The sequence below is a fragment of the Chiloscyllium plagiosum genome, unplaced genomic scaffold, assembly GCF_037043375.1.
Source record: "Chiloscyllium plagiosum isolate Xiang-an unplaced genomic scaffold, Cpla_swu_hap1 HiC_scaffold_4, whole genome shotgun sequence".
NCBI lineage: Eukaryota > Metazoa > Chordata > Chondrichthyes > Orectolobiformes > Hemiscylliidae > Chiloscyllium > Chiloscyllium plagiosum.
This window is the reverse complement of record NW_028270142.1, coordinates 124,135,982-124,163,113: the sequence shown is the minus strand read 5'-3', so window position 1 is coordinate 124,163,113 and position 27,132 is coordinate 124,135,982. Positions and strand designations below refer to the sequence as shown.

General features: G+C 39.2%; 1 protein-coding gene across 14 annotated transcripts in view; it reads left to right on the top strand.

Annotated features, from left to right (window-relative positions):
• Positions 1-27,132, top strand: part of adgrb1a (adhesion G protein-coupled receptor B1a) — a 568,355-nt gene that overhangs the window by 467,832 nt on the left and 73,391 nt on the right. For 12 of the 14 annotated variants that reach the window (XM_043687847.2, XM_043687845.2, XM_043687842.2 and 9 more), the window contains 3 exons: positions 11,034-11,100; positions 11,240-11,325; positions 17,164-17,262. In XM_043687847.2, coding sequence (XP_043543782.1) covers positions 11,034-11,100; positions 11,240-11,325; positions 17,164-17,262 — 252 coding nt within the window. The remainder of the gene's footprint in view (positions 1-11,033; positions 11,101-11,239; positions 11,326-17,163; positions 17,263-27,132) is intronic. The other 2 variants (XM_043687850.2, XM_043687846.2) reach the window with 1 other exon arrangement.

Below are 27,132 nucleotides of genomic sequence, written 5' to 3'. Positions count from 1 at the left end.
AAAGTCTTCTGTATGAAGAATAATTAGTTCCATCTTAGCCCATCTATGCTGATCAAAATTCGATGACACCACCAATCCCTAAACCCCTCCATCAGAGGACCTGCTGATTGGTTGAATGTTGTAAGGTTTTCACCTTCTTCATACTAATTGGAAGTCCATTACGCACATTGATCACTCTTTGTACAAAAAGCACTTAACTGTTTGTATTTTAGAGGTCTCATTGACCGAACTGCAGAGTTATCTGAAATAATGGCAGGGAATCCCATTTGAAGTTGTTTTTGCTTCACTGCGGATCCTTTATTGGAAATGTAGACAAGCAAAGTCAAAAGTACCCTCCCAGTAGCCGCCTTGCTGATCATCAGATCTAACCCTGCAACTTCGATGCTTCCATCTTATCTTTTCATGCGGAATTTTGAGGAAACCTTTTCATGTAAATTAAAATGCACTATGACAAGTTTTCTGCATTCCTCCTGATTTATCATTGGTGAGGTGAAGCAGGATCTGATTGTGTTTTTCTACCTTATATTAGGCTACTATCAACCAATTAATTGCCACATTTGCTCCTGATAATTAGATCCATTTCTTTCATGTAACTAGTGAAGTCATAGAGATGTACAGCATGGAAACAGACCCTTTAGTCCAACTTGTTCATACTGACCAGATAACCCAACCCAATGTAGTCCTATCTGCCAGCACCCAGCCCATATCCCTCCAAACCCTTCCTAATCATATACCCCTCCTGATGCCTTTTAAATGTTGCAATTGTATCAGCCTCCACCACTTCCTCTGGGAGCTCAAACCATACAGCTACTACCCTTTGCGTGAAAAAAAGTTGCCCCATAGTTCTCTTTTATATCTTTCCCCTCTCATCCTAAACCGATGCCCTCTAGTTCAGGACTCCCCCACTCCAGGGGAAAATACTTTGTCTATTTATCCTATCCATGCCTCTAATGATTTTATAGCCTCCATAAGGCCACCCTCAGCCTCCAATGTTCCAGGGAAAACAGTCCTGCCTATTCAACCTCTCCTGATAGTTCAAATCTTCCAACCCTGGCAACATCCTTGTAGATCTTTTCTGTCAGGGTGAAAGGGAAGGCTGGTAGGTATAGGGAATGCTGGATGACTAAAGAAATTGAGGGTTTGGTTAAGAAAAAGAAGGAAGTATATGTCAGGTATAGACAGGATAGATCGAGTGAATCCTCAGAAGAGTATAAAGAAAGTAGGAGTATACTTAAGAGGGAAATCAGGAGGGCAAAACGGGGACATGAGATAGCTTTGGCAAATAGAATTAAGGAGATATCAAAGGGTTTTTACAAATATATTAAGGACAAAAGGGTAACGAGGGAGAGAATAGGGCCCCTCAAGGATCAGCAAGGCGGCCTTTGTGTGGAGCCACAGAAAATGGGGGAGATACTAAATGAATATTTTGCATCAGTATTTACTGTGGAAAAGGATATGGAAGATATAGACTGTAGGGAAATAGATGGTGACATTTTGCAAAATGTCCAGATTACAGAGGAGGAAGTGCTGGATGTCTTGAAATAGTCAAAGGTGGATAAATCCCCAGGGCCTGATCAGGTGTACCCGAGAACTCTGTGGGAAGCTAGAGAAGTGATTGCTGGGCCTCTTGCTGAGATATTTGTATCATCGATAGTCACAGGTGAGGTGCCGGAAGACTGGAGGTTGGCAAACGTGGTGTTACTGTTTAAGAAGGGTGGTAAAGACAAGTCAGGGAACTATAGACTGGTGAGCCTGACCTCGGTGGTGGGCAAGTTGTTCGAGGGAATCCTGAGGTACATGATGTACATGTATTTGAAAAGGCGAGGACTGATTCAGGATAGTCAACGTGGCTTTGTGCGTGGGAAATCATGTCTCACAAACTTGATTGAGTTTTTTGAAGAAATAGGGGAATGGGCCTGGGTGGGTTGCGCTTCGGCAGGTCGGTGTGGACTTGGGCCGAAGGGCCTGTTTCCACACTGTAAGTAATCTAATCTAATCTAATCTAATATGTAACAAAAAAGCTTGATGAGGTCAGAGCAGTAGATGTGATCTATATGGACTTAAGTAAGGCGTTCGACAAGGTTCCCCATGGGAGACTGATTAGCAAGGTTAGATCTCATGGAATACAGGGAGAACTACCATTTGGATACAGAACTGGCTCAAAGGTAGAAGACAGAGGGTGGTGGTGGAGGGTTGTTTTTTAGACTGGAGGCCTGTGACCAGTGGAGTGCCACAAACATCGGTGCTGTCACTTACATAAATGATTTGGATGCGAGCATAAGAGGTACAGTTAGCAAGTTTGCAAATGACACCAAAATTGGAGGTGTAGTGGACAGCGAAGAGGGTTACCTCAGATTACAACAGGATCTGGACCAGATGGGCTGATGGGCTGAGAAGTGGCAGATGGAGTTTAATTCAGATAAATGCGAGGTGCTGCATTTTGGGAAAGCAAATCTTAGCAGGACTTATACACTTAATGGTAAGGTCCTAGGAAGTGTTGCTGAACAAAGAGACCTTGGAGTGCAGGTTCATAGCTCCTTGAAAGTGGAGTCGCAGGTAGATAGGATAGTGAAGAAGGCGTTTGGTATGCTTTCCTTTATTGGTCAGGGTATTGAGTACAGGAGTTGGGAGGTCATGTTGCGGGTGTACAGGACATTAGTTAGGCCACTGTTGGAATATTGTGTGCAATTCTGGTCTCCTTCCTATCAGAAAGCTGTTGTGAAACTTGAAAGGGTTCAGAAAAGATTTACAAGGATATTGCCAGGGTTGGAGGATCTGAGCTGCAGGGAGAGGCTGAACAGGCTGGGGCTGTTTTCACTGGAGCGTCAGAGGCTGAGGGTTAATCTATAGAGGTTTATAAAATTATGAGGGGCATGGATAGAATAAATAGGCAAAGTCTTTTCCCTCGGGGTCAGGGAGTCCAGAACTAGAGGGCATAGGTTTAGGGTGAGAGGGGAAAGATATAAAAGAGACCTAAGGGGTAACTTTTTCACACAGAGGGTGGTACGTGTATGGAATGAGCTGCCAGAGGATGTGGTGGAGGCTGGTACAATTGCAACATTTAAGAGGCATTTGGATGGGTATATGAATAGGAAGGGTTTGGAGGGATATAGGCCGGGTGCTGGCAGGTAGACTAGTTTGGGTTGGGATATCTGGTCGGCATGGACGGGTTGGACCGAAGGGTCTGTTTCCATGCTGTATATCTCTGACTCTATGACTCTAAGTATCACAACATCTTTCTGATAAGAAGGAGACCAGAATTGCACAGAATATTTCAACAGTGGCCCAACTAATGTCCTGTACAGCTGCAACATAACTTCCCAACTCCTGTACTCAATACTCTGACCAATAAAGAAAAGCACACCAAACGCCTTCTTCACTTATCCTATGGGACTAATATTTTTGAAGCTACCTGAGTCTGTTTTGAAAATGGAACAAGTACTAAGGTTTCCACAGTATTCACCCTATGAGCACTCCCTCACAATTCCCCTTCCTTCTCCATAAGAAGTATGTGTCATCTGATATCACGGATTTATTTGCTTTTTGATATTATGAGCCTGACAAGGATGTAAATCATTCATTCATTCATTTTAGTTCTATTATCTTTTACTTAAACCTATTTCTGTTATTTATCTTGTGAATATGACTTCAACCTCCACCAATACTTTGCAGAAGTGGTGCTAAATACAGCACATCGCCATACTTTGACGCTTAATTGGAAATTTTTATGATTTGGGCCTTTTACCTGTGTCCGATTGATAAGTTATTCTACTGTATATTGTTTTACATACACATAAGCAAATATACATTCAACAAAGGTGGTCAGAAAAAGCTGTATATCTGTTGCAATTGGCCTATTGAGCTGTTAAGCTCAATGTTAGCTTTGATGTGGAAGTTTATTGTGAAATGAAACTCACCCAAAGATCATTCTAAAAATAACAAATTGGCTTCACACTATGTTCCTTAATTGCTTCTGTTTAACCTCATTGTTAGTGCAACACCATATTCCTTTCATTGTATCTTTTGTTCTTGAGCATTTCTGGAATGGGACAAGTGTTCGCCATGAGCTACTAGCCTTGGGTATTCTTGCTGGTTGGATTTATGTCCATTTTATTGCCTGAGAATAGCTTTCTGAAGCACAGTTGGAGCTCTCATAAACTATATTTATGCAGCAGAAACACATTTAGCTCGCATCAAAATGAACAGTGCTAAATGTGGTCTATGAATGTTTAAAAAGTCCTGTCAGAAAAATAGCAAATCATGTTGGCCAAGGAATACTATGTTGAATGTAGGTATTTGAGAATTACGAAATGAAAAATTGCCACTCTTTGCACCATGGAAAATTTAAATCATTTATTCATCACTGAGTCAAAATGAAGACCATACAAAGAGCAGAGTAATTACAGAAGTGGCAAGATTTCTAAAAAACGGACCTGACTGTCAAGGAACGATGATAACTGATTCATTTAACAGATCCATTGAACAGAGTGGATAAAGGAGACGTACTTAGATCAGAAATTGTATTCACTGGGAATCAATGGTTTACCTCAGTTGTTCTCAAACTTTGCAATGCGTGCTATACTAATGTTGGAAAAATTCACCTTTTGGTGAAAGTGGATCAGAATGCCTCTGTATGGTATCCAAGCTACATTTAAAGTTGACCTTGCTATCATCATGTAATCTTCTGTCCGCCTGCTCTCATTCTTGTTGACCATTTATGAATAAATGCATTCTCTTCCATGATCTTCCTGTGGATGTTTCCATTGACCTCATTGTGAATAAATGCATTCTCTTCCATGATCTTTCTGTGAACGTTTCCAATGACCTCATGACACGCAATAGATCCAGAAATAAGAACGCAAGGTATAGGATCAGGAGTCAGTAAACCGTTGATTCCCAGTGAATACAATTTCTGATCTAAGTACGTCTCCTTTATCCACTCTGCTCAATGGATCTGTCAAATGAATCAGTTATCATCGTTCCTTGACAGTCAGGTCCGTATTTTAGAAATCTTGCCACTTCTGTAATTACTCTGCTCTTTGTATGGTCTTCATTTTGACTCACTGATGAATGGACAGTCCCTTGCCCCTGCTCCAACATTTATTCTCACTATGATTATGACTAAGAATCAGTATAAATCCCACTTTTTTTGTCTGTTCTCCAAATTCCATTCAATGAGAGACCAACAATCTATCTCCTTCTTTATTCAACAATGGTGCGTGCACAACTGTTTGCAGTAGAGAATTCCATAGATTTGCAACCTTCTGAGTAAAGAAAGACCTCATTGAGTATTGTTTATAAAAGAAACATTTTATCAAAGCTTCTCATCTTGCATTCATCAGGACAGTTTGCAAATTTAGAAGTATGAGGGCTCAACCAACATGTACAGAGGAACCTCGCATATCCAGCATTTGATTATCTGAATTTCAGATTATCCAGACACGATCGCAATGTTCCGATGCTGGGCTAAACTGTGTTGTCTGGCATTCAATTATCTGAACTCTCGATTGTTTGCACAAAATACTCCCTGCCTGTGCTGTTCGGATAATCAAAGTTCCTTTGTATATTTTATGAGAGGAGAGTGCTGACTGGCAAGTAAACTTTGGTAGGTGCTTTACTATGGAGAGTGCATGAGTTGCACAATTCTGGCAGTTAACTGTCAAACATCACTTGTAGATACATTCTCCATGGAAATGTCTCTACCAATCAGATTTGGTACCAGCTGTATGATGCATTAGCAAAACAGTCATTGTTTATATGCAGTCATTGACAGTGGGTGTTAGAAAGCTGCTTAACTATGTGAAGGAGCATCATATCCAATTTAAATTAGCAAGCTCAACTTACCACTCCAGTCCTGCTACAAGACAGGACTAATCTTGGGAAAATGGAGTATATTTGCTCCAGAGCAGCAAATGAAAGAGGGAAAATATATTTAAATAATGGTATCCTGGACTGCTTTCATAGCCAATCTTAATCTTAAATGTAACATTTATGGGTATTTACTAAAATTAGTCCTGTGTGCACACTATTGGATTATTTAAGTTGTGTTTAGGGGCTTCCTTGCACAAAGGTTAAATATCAATTATTATTTTCATCCTGCAGACTTTTGTTTGTTAAAAAAAATCCCAGTTGGGAAAAAAATGAAAAAGTACTGATGAATTAAAATTTTCATCACAATTAATTCCCTTAACTTTATACTTACTAGAGAACAGATTATGTTGTCAATTTATTGTAAATTATTTGCTGAATGCTGATTTTAAATTTTGGTTTAAATATCTGAGCTTCATCAACAAATAGCACTTTATTCATCATTCTTATAGATTTGCTCCTGAATTTGAGTAATGAGTTTCTTTATCAGACTTGGCATTAGAGTTGCTTTGCCAACCTATACTTAATTAATAAACAAATGTTATTAATTACAATAGTTTCCCATTAATCTTTGTTAAGAAATAAATCAACCTGCTAATAAATATTGCAGTAAACACTTCCAATTATTGGAGAAAAAAAAGAGAACTCTTGGACTTATCTTTCTGAAGTGTGAAGTTCACAAGTGATGTCACATTAACTTGTTAGAATTATAACTTTAGGCAAGGTTCCCCAGATTGTGTAACCTGTCCCTGTACTGGACAGCATGGTAGCTCAGTGGTTAGCACTGCTGCCTCACAGCACCAGAGACCCAGGTTTGATTCCAGCCTTGGCTCTCTGTCTATGTGGAATTTGCACATTCTCTCTGTGTCTGCGTGGGTTTCCTCCCGCAGTCCAAAGACGTGCAGGTCAGGTGAATTGGCCATGCTAAATTGCCTGTAGTGTTAGGTGAATTAATCAGAGGGAAATGGTTCTGGGTGGGTTATTCTTCAGAGGATTGGTGTTGGGCTGAAGGGCCTGTTTCCCCACTGTAGAGAATCTAATTTAATCTTAGCAATTTTCTTTTCTCCTAATGGAATTTTTATTCATCCTCATACTTGGTTGTGTCCTGGTGATCCTCCCAAATTTTGCCCACACAACCTCACTCTTCATGTTTAAACTGCAGGGTGAAACTTGGGTTTTTCCATTGCTTCTCAACTGCCATTGTAGTGGTAATCACAGGGCTTGTAAAGGATATGTAAGAGATCTTCAATTCTTTCAGTAATCTGCTCACTTTGAACTTGAAGAAGGCTGCAGCAGTATGGAATAAACCATTTGTTTGCATTTATAGACTGCACTAAGTTAACTTCCTCTTGGGTAAGAAACTTCTCAAGATTCTGGAGTTGAATAGGAATAGACCTGAAGGCCATGAAACGAAAGAAAATAAAACACACAACAATGCAGATATTTGATGAGGAGAAGGAGAACAAAAAGAGAGAAGGAAGCATGGAAAGAACAGGCTGGTGGATGCACTGAGTCGGAAAGACAAGAGATTGAAGATTAGGAAATGTAGAAAAGTGAGAGGCAGAAGGGAAAGGAGTAGCATTTGAGAAAAAAAAGGAAAGGGGTGAAAATAGATAATGGTTGTAGAAATCAAGGAGATTGACAAAATGGGAGCTCGTCTTTCTACGTGCACACATTCACTGAGTAAAAGGACCATCATCATACTGATTCACCAATAGCAAAGAGGAAGACATGGCACAATTAAATATGAATATTAAAGTAGGATATTGAGAGAAGAATGTTTCATCAAGAATGGGGAAGCGAAAGAAAAGACATGAGCATTATGCAGATTAAGAGAAGGAAAGTTTGGACTGCAAGAAGATTATGGGGAAACAGAGCTTGAACTAGATTCTGTGTCACTTGAGTTAAGGATTCTATTTCATTTTCTTGTAGCAATATTAAGGTAATCAGTTCCCTAAATGTGTTGTATCTCCCATTTTCTAGGTAGGAATGCCATCAGTTGCCTGAGGGTCATCTGACACTATTCTCTCTTCTAATGATATGTTTACATGTCTGGCCACTACTACTTCTTTCACTTTAATATGCGTAGATGTAATTCATCCAGATCAATGGTTTTATCCTAAGTTTAACTGGTGGATCAATCTCCTTTCTAATTTTTATGTTAAATACTTTTGTATGCTTTTGAATCTCTACTTTTAATGTCAAGTCCAATTTGGAAACACTGAGGCCAAGTAGTTACGTAATATTTCTGGCATTATCTGTGAATTTATCTGTTGTGTTCTTTTTTGAACTTATGCATGTTGTTATTCCATGCTCATTTAATTTCATAGTTTTTCTTTCGATTTGTCTCTGAACCATTTTTGCTTTTTGTGATGTTCTTTTTTGTCATCAATGTACTTGGAGTGTATTTCTTTTAGTTCATCCATTGGTTAATTTTTTGGTGTGAGATATATTTCTCTTGGACTTTAGCCACATTCTAAGTGTTTCTCATTGTTGTTCTATTTCTTTGTCAATAATCATTTTCTAGTTGATTTGCCCCAATTCCATTGTCATCCTGTTAAAATTTGATATCCTTCTAGTTTATTACTTCTTATTACCAATTCTGCAAATGTGCATTTTTGTCTTTGGCACCAAGGATGAGCTATTTAATGTCCATACATTAAAGTTACATTCCTGTCTAACTACTTTTTAAATAGTTGTTTGATACAATATAATTTAAGTATTGCTGAATAAAGAATCATCTTTGTTGAAGATTTTCATCTTCTGCTCATCAGGACAATTTATAAGAAGTACCGGTGCAAGCCAAAATCAACATTTATATATACTGTTGGAGAGGAGAGTATTGATTAGTTGGCAAGTGGAATTTGATTGGTAGAGGTAATGGCAGGGAATTTGCAACACTTAAATGATGGCTGACAATTAACTGCTGAGTTTTATTTAAATTTTAAAAACAGGCAGGTTCATTTTGATTGGTAAAAGCATTGCCGTGAGAAATGAAGTAGAGAAGAGCCATGCCCTCTTTTGTAGAATCGAAACAGGCACAGAATGTGTACGTGCTATTTACATATCTTAATAGACTGTATCTTTTCCTTATATTTACCATTAAAATGGTGCCGTCAAATCAGCTCTCTTTCCTTGGTGCCCTCAGTGGGAAATCGGCCAGGAAATTCTCCGTTCCTGTCTATGACACCCCTACCTTAACTGGTCAATAGACATATCAGTATTCCTACAGTCCTATGTATATAAGAATGGCCTCATTGACAACCTTGTAAATAGGCCCTGAGGCTATTTGCAGACCATGAGAGGCTGATGTTAAAAGAGAGTGCGTTAAAACCATCCATAGGTTAACTCCATCATTTCTTGCTGATCATCATGCAAACTCACAAACGGGCTGAAGGTAGTCACTTTTGGTCTTGAAAAGTATCTAGTCTGTGGCCTCTGAAAAGTTTGAGCAACAGGCAAAGTAGCTGTTTCTTGCTGCTACTATGGAGTCACAACAGGAATGGTGCTCATCATCAACAGCATTCTGCCATTAATTCAAAAAGGTGTCCTGATTATCACACAAGTAAATGTAGTGGAATGTGAATTAAGTACTGTATGATGTTGGGGTGTAGACCGTATGCCCAAAAGACTGGTGGATCACATCAAGCAGTATACTTTGTTAAACAACAAATAAACAGAAATCGAAATTCTCTCAATACTGTTCCCATCCTGGGACGGGAACAGCATGGAGTTAAATACAAAATAGAGCCTCACTCGACTCATCGAACTAAAAGTAAACTGCTAATAAATATCCCTCAACATTGCCCCATTAAACACTCCCTGTAGGAGGACGGTAAGGAGGAAAACTCCCCCAACTCCTTGAGCCAAAAGTGAACTGAACGTACAGCTTCCTTGACACCATCCCCATCAACAGTCCTGGGATAGGGACAACAAGGTACTGAACATGTCTCAATTGGACAACATTTCCTAAATAATTCTTTCCGTATGAAGAAGATGACCAATTTAGGATTGTCAATCTGGCTGACAGTGTTTTCATGCTTGTGTACACCGGAGTGTAGGTGAATACATACTGAATAGACATTGTATACACTGAATACAAAGTGCTGTTTTCTACATATGCAGAAAGAACATACTGTTGCTTCTGATATCACGGGATAGTTCCATTCTCGTGCAATTCTCGTGTTATCAGAAAATCGCGCAATAGCAGCACCGTTTTAACTAATGGCACCAGAATCAGATTATGACCAATGCACACTTTAAAAGTTTGCACTTTAGAAACAGTGTCCCCAATTGGCAATTGCATAATAGCAAATCTGCATTAATGAGACACACATTATTGAAGAAAGACCTGTTGCAAATTAGCAAAATAGATGAAAGCCATTTTCAATTTTTTTTTTACCTCAAGGGAATGCCTTGACTAATCAGACTTAGCTTGCTGGATTTCAAATTTAAACAAAGCTTGACAATTCATTGTCAGTCATTGTCTGATTGGTGCATTCTCTGTTAGTCCACTTGCCAACCAATCAGCAGACTCCTCATACAGTGTTAATGTTATTTCCCCTTTACATTGCTATTTATTGTGAATTCATCTATTTAGTATGAGTAGAAAAGGTTGTACAAAAGCTGTTTTTGTTTCAGTGATCTATTTCTCAGATGTCAGAGATTTCTGTTGGGGTTAATTCTTGTCTTGTAAGCATTGGAAGTTGTGCTACACTTACATCAATCTGTTGCTTTGCTTTTGCTAATTGTTTAAGTTGACATTTATATTCATTTTGTGTCACATTAGCTTTGACTAATTTTGAATAATACCTGCAAAATGTGTCCGTCTTTTAACACCATCTGTGGTCATAATTTGCTGAGGTCAAAATTGGATATGGGATGATAACCAGGACATGGAAATTTGGGCTCAAAATGTGGTTTACTTTGCTGTTGATGTAAGTTGATTGGAAAACTCATTAGTGAATGAACTGCATGTGACACTTGGATAAATGTGATTTCAAATTGTAATTCGGTCTAAAGATACAGATGTCTGCTTTACAGTTTAACATTTGTGGGCATTCTAATCAAAGACTAGACTGTCCAGCCATAAAAGCAGATGCATGACAATTTGCATTCTTTAGAACCTTTATCTAACCTTGTGCATTTGTATTGTTTCCTTGCAGTTGCTGGCTCAGCTTGGAAGGTGGTCTTCTCTACGCTTTTGTGGGACCTGCGGCCGTTGTTGTTTTGGTATCAAGTTTCCAATCTCATTTCATTACCATTTATTGCAGTCTCAGTAGTACAGTAATGAAAAAAAAAGTTGCATTTTGGAGCTCCAATTGTTGACCGTAAAACTATATTTTATGTTTATACATTTTTATTTCAACAGGTGAACATGGTTATTGGCATTCTGGTATTTAACAAACTTGTATCCAAAGATGGAATAACAGATAAGAAACTGAAGGAACGGGCAGGGTATGATTATAAATACATCATCTAGCATTTTCTTATCTTTAAAAGATACTCACCATATTTCCTTGATTAGAAACAAGCAATATTGTCATTTATTCCTGGAATACAATATTAATTAACCTTAAATAAGCCTGCTAATAGTAGCCTTGAAGTGTTAAAATATTAATGATTATCATATTTAATCTTCAACAATCCATTGACGTATTATAATGTTCACACTGATGTCATGCTTAGTCACTCTACGTTTGCCACAGTGTAATTTTCTTCATAACTGAGTAACTGTTCTCTGGCATGTTTGAGAAGGATATTTGAATTTAAAAGCAAAAGCATCCTTTTTTTTGTTCACCGGCAATGTTTTGCTCTGCGGCATAAATTCCTATTGCCTGCATTCTGTAGAATGGTAAAGTTGCTGGACAGAAATTAAATTAAGCTCTAAAGATCCTTCCGTTTAAAAATCAAAATTGAGACTATCTCATAATTTAGTGGATTTTAAAGCCCAGTGTACAGTTGGACTGTTCTGTTATACATACTTAAATATTGATGCTTCGGAGCATGTTAATAAAACGTTGCTCAATGTTTTTTAAAATCTCCTTTACTTCCTTCCCTGATGCTGTGATCTATGCTGATGTACTTTTCCATAAACATTAGCTTTCAATGCCTCACCTCATGCTTTCATCTTTACAAAATGTATTGCCAAAATGTTCAATCATGTGAAGCATTATAGGCAAGTCTAATTCTGAACTTTCCTGACAAATTAGTTAGGCAGAGTCCGACAGGGAGCTGGATAGCAATCAACATAATATTCATGGCTGCTCTTTAGATTATGGAGACTGCTATACTATTGTCAGTCACCAATGCCAATTGTGAAGATTAGCGAATTCAACACAACCATACCTCATTTTTCTGACTCAATTCCAGGCTAATTTGTATGTATTCTAACTGATTAATTAGCATATCTAAATATTCATCTTTTAACAACTGTATTGGTATTTTTGTGCAACTGGAAAGTAGAATTTTACATCAAATTAATATTAGCAAATTTACAAAACACATAATTTTCTTTAATTTCAAAGACATTTTTCTTTAGGAGTGAGTTTGCTTCACAGTAGTGAGATGTCTGCATACTGACTTAATCACTGATCAGACAATGCAACATGTGCATTGCCTCCTAATCTCTTCACATGATCTCCATGGTGATAGAAGAATGATATCAAGTAAGCATAAACTGTTAATGTTCATTCATTCAGGCTGTTGAAAACAAAATTAGTTCTTTCAAAAATCTGAATGCTATTTGTGCTGAGAGTTGTGGACTTCAAATACCCAGGCCTTGCATTTGAATGCAGGGCCCTTTACGGTGAAAGGGCTGACTTACTCCATGGCAACAGTCGACATGCTCTGTTGCTTAGCGACTTACTTTCTCACAGTCGACGGAAACAAAATGGAGACCAGCTGCGAAAAGATTTATCAGTAAAATATTGTTTTCTCCTGGAAAGAGTGAAATGAAAATGCAAATAAAGATTTATATGGTTTAGTGAAGAGATTGGTGATAGGCGGCTCTGAAGCAGGGGCAGGAAATGAGCTGCAAAATCTATTGCACAAGCTAGCTGGACCTCTGCCAAGTTGAGTCCATCACATTTCTTGGCTGTTGTCTTCAATGCCTTCTGTGACTCCTTGCAGTCTGATATTTAGAGGGACCCTTAACTCTGCAGTAATGCGATCAGTGCCAGGAAGTAGTATAATGGCTTTGTGAATGCAATTAAGAGAAGACTGCACAAAAGGATTTTCTTAAGCCTTTTGGCTGAACAGCCTGTTTACCCTGAAAATGTATATGTTTTTGCATTCAGCAGTATGAGCAAAATGTGCTCTTTTTAAGATTGGGGATGTTTGTGCTAGGGATTGGAGCAGGGAATGCCCACATATCTCAGAACAAAGAAATGAGGTACAACATGGGATCCACTGCTTTTGACCTGTGAACCTGAAAACATGGGTGTTCTCAGGGAAGTGTTTGGAAAATTAAGCCAGAATATATGGGGCGAGATCGCAGATATCATTCTCAGTCCCAACTGTTGTTCCTCCATTGTGCTAGTTCACAATAAAATCTTGTAACTTAATTCTTAACTTTGTCTGTTAATTTGAAATTTATGGACAGGATTTCCCAGCTTTGAGCGGTATGGAAAAAAGGATTGAAAATATTGGTGGAGCGTGCAGGTTCAGACCCGCTAAGGGCCTTTAAACTCAAAGTGAAGGACACTTTGTCTCAAGTTTATTCCATCACTGCTGAGGGGTAGGGATGGGAGGTTTGGGGATAGAGAGGAATTCCAGGCCTATCTAGCAGGAGGCTGAAGTGGGGGCAGAATCCTGCCGTCCCGAGCCTTGCTCTGATTTAAATCCAGAGGGAAGTCTTTGCGTCTGGAGAGTATTCAAGGCCATTAGATCAACACATCAAGAGACTGTGTATCAGAAAGCAAAGGTCTTGCAGAACCCACATCCATTCCCTGACCCCCAACTTCTTGCCCAACACTTCTCTTTGACCCCATTCCACTCAAATTGTGCATGCGGCCTTTAATTAATCCAAGGTCAGTTAAAGGGGGTAGACACATTTTGGCAATGTGTTATCTTCTCCCTTCAGTGCCCCTGACCATGGCAATCCTGCTGGATGGGAAAGGTTAATATGGACTTGTAATTTCCTATCTGGGAGTCTGTGTGATAAATGTAGATGTTTCATTCAGATTATTTGTTGGTATCATAGGTTTATCAGTCTTTTGTTCCCTCTCTTTGAAAATATCCGTCCCTCACCCATGACCACTTGTAACATTCAGGAGGGACAGACATTCAAATCTGTATCTGCAGGTTATTTATTGACTTGTTTGTTCTCTGATATCTCAGTGTTGTAGCATTAACTTATTTACCCTTCTGAGCCCTTAAATCTTCAAGTGCCGTTTCTTAATTCAGAGTAATCAGAACCCATACTGAATTCAAGATTGAAGTTCAGAATGGTCATCCCCTTCAGAAACCCTATCTCATGCAAATAGTTCCTGTAATGATCGTTGAAATAGATTTTAAGTACATTTGACTCAGTAAATTAGTATTCCCTCTGTTTTGCACATCTAGATATAATTTTATTTGAAGAAAATTATTGAAATAAATTATTGATCATATTCATGGATCAGTGTAGATTGTGCAGAATTGAATTATGAAGCATCTGCTTGCTGTGTTAGGACTGCACAAGGGAGTGCGAGCAGATATTCTACCTGCTTTCCTCCACATGCCAGAGGAAAGCATTGGAAGTAGCCGTGCTATCAAGCCCAATCATTTGAGCAGCATTGTAGGGCTCAGGAACTGTCATTAACCTGGCACCAGTTCAGCATTGTCATTGGAGACCATCAGCAGCTGTCAAAGAGCTCTGCACTGTCTCTGCAGTGAATTTGAATGCAGGACTCCAAAATGTGATGTTATTCAACACCTCCCAAGAAAATTTAAGGCTTTACTTGCAAAGGTTTCAAGTATTTCAGAATATTTCTTCAAGTTAAACTACATTCTGTCTGTCCCTTTTTCTATAATCTACAGACTTTTAAAACCTGAGATTGACAATGTCTTAGATTTTTTTAGATTAGATTCCCTACAGTGTAGAAACAGGCCCTTCAGCCCAACAAGTCCACACCGGCCCTCCGAAGAGCAACCCACCCAGACCCATTCCCCTCCATTTACCCCTGACTAATCCACCTGACACTACAGGCAATTTAGCATGGCCAATTTATCTAATCTGCACATCTTTGGACTGTCTTGTTTCTATGTATCATTTTATTACATCTCCTTGCTTTCTTTCAATGTTTGAATGTTTAAACAAATGATTAAGCGCAGACATTTAACATTTAAATGGAATGTTTTCTTTAGTCATCTACCCCATTAATCTCCAGCTGGTATTCTTAAAACATGATGGTACTTTACTCAACACAATCCTGATGGCTGACCCTCAGCAGTTTGACACTGTTTGGTCAAATCTGAGGAATGGTTGGTTAAGGTTATTAAGACATCATTAGTTGACCACTTTAGGTCCTCAACAGGGTAAAGAACAGACAAGCTATGCAACTCCTTACCAGAGCCCTGTAAAATTTCAAACCGGGGTGGATGGGAGTCAGGAAGACTACCCTTTGGATTTTACATGCTCCTCCTGCCTTCAAACCCATAGATGGAGGAAGTAAAATCATGCCCTTAGTCACCAATGTACATCAAAAGCTACTTGTATCCTGTCGCTGATCCCCAAGGAAATTCACTGTATACCTTCTTACAATCTGATAAACATCAGTTCACCACAACTCTCTGTTTTCTATGTGTTAGCTAATTTTGTATATTTCAAAAATTAATTCCTATGACCTGGGGCAGCATTTATTGCCGATCCCTTTTGTCCTGGACAAAATGGTGAGGAGCTGCTTTCTTAAGCTGCAGCTGTAGGTAGACCCACAATACTGTTGCTGCCCTTTTTTATCCTCTGGGCTTCAACTCTGTTCATAAACCTACCTAATTCATCAAACAGCTTTTGAAGGTCTGCTCTTCATAAAACTCAGTTAGTGGAACAGGATTTGCCCTCAGCAAAACCATGCAAGCTGTCCTATGTTAGTCAATGTTTGTCCAACTATTTCTTACATATCATTAAAGACTCAAACTTAAACTGATTATCCCACTGATTTACTAACTTGTGAATATCTAATGAAAGCATAATGAACATTTCTTCTGCAGACGTTTTACATCACGTAACGGATACCTTGTGATTTTTCGGTCCAAACAGTGTCCATGTCAAACATAATCCCAAACTAGACTAGTCCCATGTGTCTGCTCCTGGCACATATTCTTTCAAATCCTTCCTTTTTATGTACTTAGCTAAAAGGTTGTAACTGTGCCCACATCCACCACCACTTCAGGAAGTTTATTCCACACGCGAACGACCCTCTGTAAAAAATTTGCTCCTTATGTCTTTTTTAAATCTCTCTCCTCTCACCTTAAAAATGTGACCCCGAGTCTTGAAATTCCCCCATCCCAGGGAAAAGTCAACTATAATTAATCCTATTTATACCTCTCATAATTTTATAAACCTCAATAAGATCATCTGTCAACCTCCTACACCCCAGTGAAAAAGGTCCCAGCCTTTCTTCATAACTCAAACCTTCCATACCCGGCAACATCCTGGTAAATCTCTTCTGAACCCTCTCCAGCTTAGTAATATCTTTTCTATAACTGGGCGACCAGAATTGGACACAGTATTCTAGATGTTTTATTCCTTGAGGCAACATGAAGAGTGTAAGTATTAAAAAAGATTTGAAAGTGAAATTTGTAGCAGTTTGGTGACCAAACCACATCTCTGAGGCCACATAAGTTTGAAGGCATCGATAAAGGAATCCAATCATTATTAATGATAAGTAATTTATGCCAAGGCAAATAAAAAGGATGCTGTCTCACATTTCTTTGATTTTTAATTGACAAATTTAAAAATAAAGTTAACACAATTGTGTGGTTATTTACTCATAATGTATTTACTTAATACATAATATTTTACAAACTGGAAGAAAAAGATCTCAACCCACATAATGGAAATATGTAACATTTAATGTGGGATTGATTTTACACCAAAACGTAATGACTGTGCTTGTGAAACCTTGCTTCTTTTCAAGGAAATATGGGATGTTGTTTGTCAGTTTAAGTGGATTTCTTTACTTCTGTGTTTTATGTTTTAAATACTGACAATGAACAAACTTGCAAAGTTTTATTTTCTGGATGAATATTATTTGTCTCTGATTTTTGTGTTAAAGTTCAATTTTTGTTTCAGTCTTTTAATTTTAATTGCAGTCAGATGACAGTTCCCATTTACGGTATGACGCTCAAATGTTCCAAGTGTGGAGTTATATCTTCAGCTGAAGTATCGGCTACAGTCACCAGTAACGCCATGTTAGTTCTTGTAATTTCAATACTTGTTTTTATTTTTGTCTTCTGAAGCCCATGTCAGCAGTGGACCGTAGGTTTACTCGGCAGTTTGCATGCTTGGGTTGTAAAGATTAAAAGATCATCTTGTGCTGAGAATGAAACTGTGACTATGTTTTAGCAGCAGCAAAACTTCTGCTTCTGCTGCTGTTATACTTAGCATGTTTAAACTTTCCACAGTCTAATATCCTTGAGCTCCAAAAAAAAAGAACAATCTGCCTGACTGATTTGTGGAAGCAGTCTTTAAATTTCTGTTTAAAGTAATCACCTAATTATTATGGAATCAGGTGGGCGAACTCCCATCCAGTAACAAAACTTCAGTGATGTCTGTTGTAGAAGTGGTTTGAAATGTACTTTTTAGAAATACAAATGTATGAATACAATGCAGATATTGTGATTTTGATGAAGTGGACAATGCTTAGGAAGGCTCTTCAATCTACTACCCACACGGTGCAGTGCTGTGCTGTCAATTTCTGTCAGTCCGTATGGGATCATTGCATTGCATATTTCCGAATTATTACATTACATGCTTTTAAACTCCATTGGATTACTGTGCCATTAAATTTCCACAGTCACTCCCAGCTTTTGACATTCTGTGAGACAAGGACGTTATATTTGGATTATCAGATTAAAGAGTGTAATGCTCTTTAATCCTGCTCCACAGGGAAAACAAAGGAATTCTGAAGATTTAGATCAGAAAGGTGTAGTTCTTACAAAATTACATGGCAATTTGTATTTTTATGGTGCCTATAATGTAGGAAGATGCAAATTAATGCTGCCATGATGTTTCATTTGAATCATAAACCCCTAAAATGTAAAAGGAGGCCATTCAGCTCATTGAGTCCACACTGACCCTCTGAAGAGTGTGCCATTCAAACCCAGCCTTCCCCTAATCCCACATTTCTCGTAGCTAGTCCACCCAGTCTAAACATTCCTGAGCAATTTCAGAATGGCCAATCTGCTTAACCTGCACATCTTTGGACTGTAGGAGGGAACGGGATCTCCCAGGGGAAACCCACACAGCTACGGGGAGAATGTGCGAACTCTGGTCACCTGAGATTAGAATCAAACCTGGGTCCCTGGCACAATGAGGTAGCAGTGCTAACCAATGAGCCAACCTGTCACCCAGACATTCCCTGGAGGAATTGGGGTCATGGGAAGAAGTGCAGTTGAGGGAAAGCTAGGTTTCATTGAAAATTTGGAACTCCAGTTGCTTCCTTAGGTAATGTTGCCCAGAACCAGTATACGTTTACCTTGGACATTCTCTTATCAGAGCTTCCAATTAGCCATTAATACTGTGAATACAATCAATTGCTGCAAAATCTTGGAAAACCTAAGTGCATGAATGTTGTAATTCTCAATCATTTGCTGTTCTTAAATGGGGAATTGGCAATATTTACAATGGCGATAACATAACGCTCAATCAATCATCTCACTGAATTTGTGTTTGAGCTGTGTTCACTTGTGATGTGACAATGTTTATGATTCAATGTTACTGATGCCAAATGTCACCCATACTTTAATTATGCTAACATTTCTGGCAATGCATGCTCCCTAATCAAACTTAACATCCTCTCCATCAGTTCTCTCAGGATCAGTTCATTCCAGAAAGGAAGAAAGATCCTAAGGGGAGGCAGGGGTGGCCGTGTCTGACGAGGGAAGTTAAGGGCCATATAAAGACAAAAGGGAAAAAGTATAACATAGCAAAGATGAGTGAGAAATCAGTGGACTGGGGAGCTTTTAAAGAACAACAGAGGATAACTAAAAAGGAAATACGCAAAGAAAAAATAAGGTACAAAGGTAAACTGGCCAAAAATATAAAAGAGGATAGTAAAGGCTTTTTTAGGTATGTGAAAAGAAAAAAAATGGTTAAGACTAAAATTGGGCCCTTGAAGACAGAAATGGGTGAATTTATTATGGGGAACAAAGAAATGGCAGAAGAGTTGAATTGGTACTTTAGATCTGTGTTCACTGGGGAAGACACGAGCAATCTCCCGAATGTAATAGTGGCTGAAGGACCTGAACTGAAGGGAATTTATATTAGGCGGGATATGGTGTTGGAGAGACTGTTAGGTCTGAAGGCTGATAGTCCCCGGGACCTGATGGTCTACATCCCAGGGTACTGAAAGAGGTGGCTCTAGAAATCGTGGATGCATTGGTGATCATTTTCCAATGTTCTATAGATTCAGGATCAGTTCCTGCGGATTGGTGGGTGGCTAATGTTGTCCCACTTTTTAAGAAAGGAGGGAGAGAGAAAACACAGAATTATAGACCAGTTAGTCTGACCTCAGTGGTGGGAAAGATGCTGGAGTCAATTATAAAGGATGAAATTACGACACATCTGGATAGCAGTAACAGGATAGGTCAGAGTCAACATGGATTTATGAAGGGGAAATCATGCTTGACTAATCTTCTGGAATTTTTTGAGGATTTAACTCTGAAGATGGACAAGGGAAATCCAGTGGATGTAGTATACCTGGACTTTCAGAAAGCCTTTGATAAAACCCCACATAGGAGGTTAGTGAGCAAAATTGGGGCACATGGTATTAGGGGCAAAATACTGACATGGATTGAAAATTGGTTGGCTGACAGGAAACAAAGAGTAGTGATAAACAGCTCCCTTTCGGAATGGCAGGCAGTGACCAATGGTGTGCTGCATGGATCAGTGCTGGGACCGCAGCTTTTTACAATATACATTAATAATATAGATGATCGTATTAAAAGTAATATTAGCAAATTTGCTGATGACATAAAGCTGGGTGGCAGGGTGAAATGTGAGGAGGATGTTAGGAGAATACAGGGTGACCTGGACAGGCTAAGTGAGTGGACGGATGCATGGCAGATGCTGTTTAATGTGGATAAATGTGTGGTTATCCACTTTGGTGGCAAGAACAGGAAGACAAATTACTACCTTAATGGAGTCAAGTTAGGTAAAGGGGCAGTACAATGAGATCTAGGTGTTCTTGTACATCAGTCAATGAAAGCAAGCATGCAGGTACAGCAGGCAGTGAAGAAAGCTAATAGCATGCTGGCCTTCATAACAAGAAGAATTGAGTATAGAAGCAAAGAGGTTCTTCTGCAGCTGTACAGGGCCCTGGTGAGACCGCACCTGGAATATTGTGTGCAGTTTTGGTCTCCAAATTTGAGAAACGACATTCTGGCTATTGAGGGAGTGCAGCCTAGGCTCACGAGATCAATTCCCGGAATGGCGGGACTGTCTTACACTGAAAGATTGGAGAGACTGGGTTTGTATACGCTTGAGTTTAGAAGGCTGAGAAGGGATCTGATTGAGACGTATAAGATTATTAAAGGATTGGACACTCTGGAGGCAGAACGAGTGTTTCCGCTGATGGGTGAGTCCCAAACCAGAGGACACAGTTTAAAAATAAGGGGTAGGCCACTTAGAATAAAGTTGAGGAGAAACTTCTTCACCCAGAGAGTGGTGGGTGCATGGAATGCTCTGCCCCAGAAGGCTGTGGAGGCCAAGTCTCTGGATACTTTCAAGAAAGAGTTGGATAGAGCTCTTAAGGATAATGGAATCAAGGATTATGGGGATAAGGCAGGTACAGGATACTGATTGAGGATGATCAGCCATGATCATAATGAATGGTGGTGCTGGCTCAAAGGGCAGAATGGCCTACTCCTGCACCTATTGTCTATTATCTATTTCCATCGATTTATTGAAAAGTATCATAGAATGGTTGCAAATTAAAAGGAGGCTATTCGTCTTGATTTGTCTGTGCTGACCCTCTGAGAAGATAATTCATTTAGTGCCACCTTTTCAAAAGTTGCTTTTTCAGATAATAATGCAACTCACTTTGAAAGCCTCTGCTAGCCCCACCTCCGAGACTCTTTCAGACCTTGCATTCCAGCTCGTACCCACTTGTGTGAAAAAAGAATTCACTTATGTCACCATTGTTTACTTGCCAAACATCATTACTCTATACCTTCTTGGTTTCAATCCTTCTATCATTGAGTACAGTTTCTCCATATCTAACTTATCTAGATACCTCAGGAATTTGAACGCCGGTGCTGAATCTCTTTGTTTCATTTCCCAAGGCAAATAGTCCAAACCTCTTCAATTTTTCAACATGACTGAAGTTCCTCATCCCTGGAACAATTCTTATGTTTTTTTTGGGTCTACTTTTTTGTGTCCTTCCCAAAATATGTTGCTCAGAACTGGGTGCAGTATTTTAGTAAAGTTGCACCAGAGTTTTAAACAAGTTAACCATAACTTCCTTGCTTTTGTACTCAATGCCCCTGATGATGCCAGGTTGCTTTATGTAATGATCTCTCAATCTGACCAGCCAATTTCAATGATTAATGTGCTCATATCCCCATGATCCTCTGCTCCTGTAACCCCTTTAGAATTGAACATTTAATTTGGCTCACTGCATTCTTCCTACCAAACTGGACCACTTCACACTTCTTTAAAAAATATATCTAAATGCATTGAACTGTTAAACAGCTTCCTTCAAAATACAGTATCTAGTTTTATCATATAACAGGGATTTGAGAAGGCAGTTGGCAAGAGGAAGCCAACAGAAGTGTGCCATTAACAGTTTTGGCATCAATGAGCTATTTTTGGGTGGGAGTATGAGGATAAGACTTTTCTTGCATGCGGTGATGACATTTTTAAGGTTGGCATTTGTTTCCAATTCTTAATTGCCCTTGAACCAATTAGCTGTGTAGGCCATTTCAGAGATCATAGAGTAATACAGCACAGAAACAGATCCTTCAGTCCATGCTAACCATGTATCCTAAACTGAACTAGAACCAACACCCACAAATGGAGCTGCATCAAGACATTATTTCAACAAGCTATATCACACTGCAGCAAGAACTACAAACAGCAGAAGAAAAATATCTATATAACGTTTTCAAGAAAAACGGGTACCCAATAAACACAATCCACCGATTCCTCAGAAACAAACCCAAACAAGCAGATACCACACAACCAAAAACTATAGCCACATTACCCGATATCAAGAGCACATTAGAAATGACTTCCAGACTACTGAGACCCCTTGGCATCATGTTAGCCCACAAACCTACCTACACACTTAAACAGCAACTAATGAACATAAAGGATCCATTAGATACTACTAGCAAAACTAACATCATTTTCAAGATACCATGCATGAACTGTAAAAAAAAAAAATCAGACAAACAAACAAGAAACTTGCCACCAGGATACATGAACACCAACTAGTCACCAAAAGACACGACCCACTATCACTAGTTTCCATACATACAGGGAAAGAAGGACACCATTTTGACTGGGACAACACACATCCTAGGACAGGTGAATCAAAGACACGCACGAGAATTCTTCGAGGCATGGTGTTCTAACCAGAATTCCATCAATAAAGTTGTGTGATTTTTAACTTTGTACACCCCAGTCCAACACCAGCATCTCCTAATCATGACTTCCATGAATAAACACATTGACTTAGATCCCATCTACCTTGCCTTGAAAAAAAGAACTGGAAATGACATCAGCCCCTTTAAGAAACCAAGACCTATAAATAGAGAGGCAGGACAAACCACCAGTGCTTCACCGGAGGCTCTCACTGATGATGTTACATGGTCATGGTGACAGAAAGTCTGAAAACAAACCTTCCAGCTCTGCAAGCTAACTTAATACTGAACTAGTCCCGTTTGCCTGCAATTGGTCTATATCCCTCTAAACCTTCCCTATTCCTGTACCAGCCCAGATGTATTTTAATTATTGAAATTGTACCTGCTTCTACCACTTACTCTGGCAACTCATTCTATGCACACACCTGACTCTGTCCTCTCACCTTAAAATTATGCCATCTAGTTCTTCCTAACCTTGGGAAAAAGACCTTGGCTATTCACCTTGTCTATGTCCCTATTGATTTTATGAACCTCTGTAAGATCACCCCTCAACCTCTGATGCTCCAGGGAAGAAAGGTTGAGAGTCAATTGCAATACAATGGGTCAGGAGTAACATCCAGGCCAGACCTGGTAAGGATGGCAGTTTTTTTCACCTGTAAAGGGCATTCATGAACCAGATACATTTTTACGACAGCTAACAATGGCTTTATGCTCACCATTAGATGAGCTGTAAATTCCAGATTTATCAATTTAATTCAAATTTCATCATCTGCCATGGTGAGATCACATCTATATCTTGAGCATATTACAAATAAAAGAAAACAAAAAATACCCAGAACATTGGCCTGGATCTCTGAATCACTAGTCTAGTGGCATTATCACTACACCATCACCTCCCGTTAAGTTGTGAAAAACAGCCAGACTGTGAGGTTTAATCAACATTGTCAATTGAGAAAAGACTGTAACTCTAGTTTGAAGGATGAGCCATGTGAGGGAGCAAAACAATGCAAAGGAACAGATTTTAGACACGCATAACTAGGATCAGCTATTCTCCCCTTGTTTAGCACTCTTCATCCAACAAGTTATTCACATGACTGATGTCAACCATGTAGTCACTGTTGATTCCAGTTTTCATTGATGAGTGGAGACTTAGGATGAATTATAACTGGAACTCAGCAATCTAATCTAGGATTTAGCCAAACTGCGACTCATATCATACTCCTGATGATATCACATTCTTTTTCAGAGTCACCTGTTGGTCATCAAGATATATGTGTAAAAGGAGAACAGGGCACTCTAGTGCTATGGTGGTAGTATCCCTATCCCAGGACTGTGAGGCCTGAGTTCAAGTCTCACCTGTTACAGGTCATGTAATAACATTTCTGAACAGGTTGATTAGAAAAATAAGTTAAATAAAAGGAAGGTAACAGAACTCTGTTGTAGCACAGTGGTTAGAGGCCTGATCGCTGAACCGGGAGGCTTGAGTTCAGGTCCCACCTGCTCCAAGTGTGAAATAACATCTGTGAAAAGGTTGATTAGAAAAGTAGATTGATATTTTTTTAAAAAGGCAACGGGACCTGCTTGTGACAGTAGTAGTGTCCCTGCCTTTAAACCAGGAGGTCTGGATTCATCATGAGATATGTCACAACATATCTGAACAGTTGATTTAAAACTATTTTTTAATGAAGGAAATAGAAAAGTCTCGCTGCTGAGTGAGGGTTTCATGCTAAGTGTTAAAATCGATATGGTACATATTCTTCCCCTGAATATCAATGAGAAAGCTATTTATTTGCAATTTTAAAGGCCTTAAAGTTTCATGGTAACTGGTTGTTTTTGACAGCACACAAGGAAATTATTCTCAGCCCTCGTGTCACCCATTTATAAAAAGCATTCAGTAGCAAGTTTTTGATATATGAGCACTGATTTGCATATTTCCAAACTTAAGGAGTGTTGATGCAGGCTATAAAGAAAACTTTTGTATGCACATTTTTAATGTATAATTAAAATAACTTTTATTTCCAGTTTAATCATGCATATGTAAAAATGCTTCAGAAAACCATTAGTGTGGGATGATCCTCTGTATGCACTCATAGCCTCTGGAGTTCTGTCATTTCCACTTGCCGATGCAGTGTTTTTGGTGTTGATTAAGAAAGACTGTAACATTTCACTATTTATCATCTCCATAGGGCTTTACCTTAGTATGCACAGAAAATCTAAATATAGACTCCGAACAAAAGGGCCTGGAGCATTAACCTATATTTATGCCTCTGCCATTTTCCTTTTAAAGAGCAACTAAAAAGGCTTTGCAGCAGTTTTGTGCTCTGTGAATGAAGAAGATGTTCAACAAAGACTTCAGGAGCAGGGCCCCCAAGGGGTTGCAGGCCTCCTTCATGTGGGATTTGTACACGTATTGTTAAATGATGTACAAAACGCATTGGGTCTCTCCAAATATAAGACATGTGACAACAGTTAAATTTAATTCTGTAGACTATTGTGGGCTTGCCTTCCATGATTAATGGGCCTGTAACTGCTGATTACATTAAATGTTAATAAATATAGTGTGATGAATGTTGTGAGGGGTAATGTCAAATCTGCTGGGCTCTGAACGCAAGCTTTTGAAAGAGAGGGAGACTGAAGGATTCTATAAAGTTCCAAAATCTGAGCCAGTAGCTATGGAGAAAGTGAATATATAGCTGAGATATGTTGGAATATATAGCTGAGATGATACATTTTGAGGGGAAAAAAAACCTTCAGGCCTAAATGTTTGTTGCAGGGACTGACGAGAATAATGTGTATTTTCCAGATTCATCCATGTTGAAGATTTCAGAATGGTTCAGAATAGGACATATAGATTAATAAGAAAAGTTGAAAATAGGTGCTTAAACAAGGGAGCTGAGTCGCTTCATTGTTAAGTAGACCTCGTGTTAAGAGTTCCAACATCTGTTGTCATCTTGGGAAGAGGATTGTGTTTTGATTTATGAAATCCAGAAATATTGAAAGGAGGACAAGCACATGGAGCAAGCTGGTAGTATTACTTTAAAATATTAGCCTAATGAGACACATTCTTGCATTCTGGACGTTGTTCTCGACTGACTTTCAGGGTTGGATGCAAATTTTCCAGAGTTCCTTCCATCTATTTTTATTCTTTTGTTTTGCTTCCACCTGGAAGTATATCACGTGTCATGTCTTGAACAGAACATGCTTGATGCGACCTGGTTATTTTCAGTCAGTCAATTCATGTTAGTTGATCATTATTTCACTGTAACTTAAATCTGCTTACAGTGTTGGTCAATGGACAGTCATAGCAGAGAAAGCTAATGCACAGAATGGTGGAAGCATCCAGCCTTCACTAACCTTCAATTATGTGCAGCCTGCTCACTCCTTTATCAAGGAGAGGTCATGCCTGACTAATTTGTCTGAATTCTTTGAGGAGGTAACAAGTGAGACAAAGGAAAGCCATTGGACACGATTTATTCAGATTTCCAGAAAGTCTTTAACAAGGGACCACACAGGAGACTGCTAATCAAGGTAACAGCAAATGGTGTTGGGAGTAAGGATAGAGAACTGGCTGACTGGCAGAAATAGAGATGAAAGGGTCCTTTTCAGGATGGCAGTCACTGATTAGTGGAGCTCCTCAGGGGTCTGTATTTGGACCACAATTATTCATGCTATACATTAACGATCTGGATGAAGGAACTGAGAGCATTGTTGCTAAGTTTGCAGATGACAGATGGTTGGAGGGGAAGAAAGTGATGAGGAAGTGGGGAGGCTGCAGAAGGATTGGGATAGGCTGGGAGAGTGGTCAAAAAAGTGGCAGATGGAATACAATGTGGGAAAATGTGAGGTTATGCACTTTGCTGGAAAGAATACGGGCTTAGATTATTTCCTAAATGGAGAAAGGCTTTGGAAATGTGAAACTGAAATGGATTTGCTTGCCTAGTTCAGAATTATTTTAAGGTTAACATGCATGTTCAGTTTGCAGTTAGGAAAGCAAATGCAATGTTGAGCATTCATTTGAGAGGGATAGAATAGAAGAGCAGAAATGTACTGCAGAGGCTGTATAAGGCTCTGGTCAGATCTCAGTTTGAATATTGCAAGAAGTTTTGGGCCCCTAGCTGGACAAGGATGTGCTGGCTTTGGAGGAGGTCCAGAGGAGATTTACAAGAATCATCCCAGGGTTGAAGGGCTTGTCGTACAGGAGCAATTCAGGACTCTGGGTCTGTACTGAATGGAATTTAGATGGAGAATCTAATTAAAACTTAGAGAATACTGAGAGGGCTGGACACAAAGATGTTTCTGTTCATAGGAGAGACTAGGACTTGCGAGCACAGCCTCAAGATGAAAGGATAACCCTTCAGAACTGGGATGAGGTGGAATTTCTTCAGCAGAGGGTGGAAAATCTGTGGAACACATTGCCACAGAAGGCTGTAGAGCCCAAGTCATTGAGTGGAGGTAGATAGGTTCTTGACTGGTAAG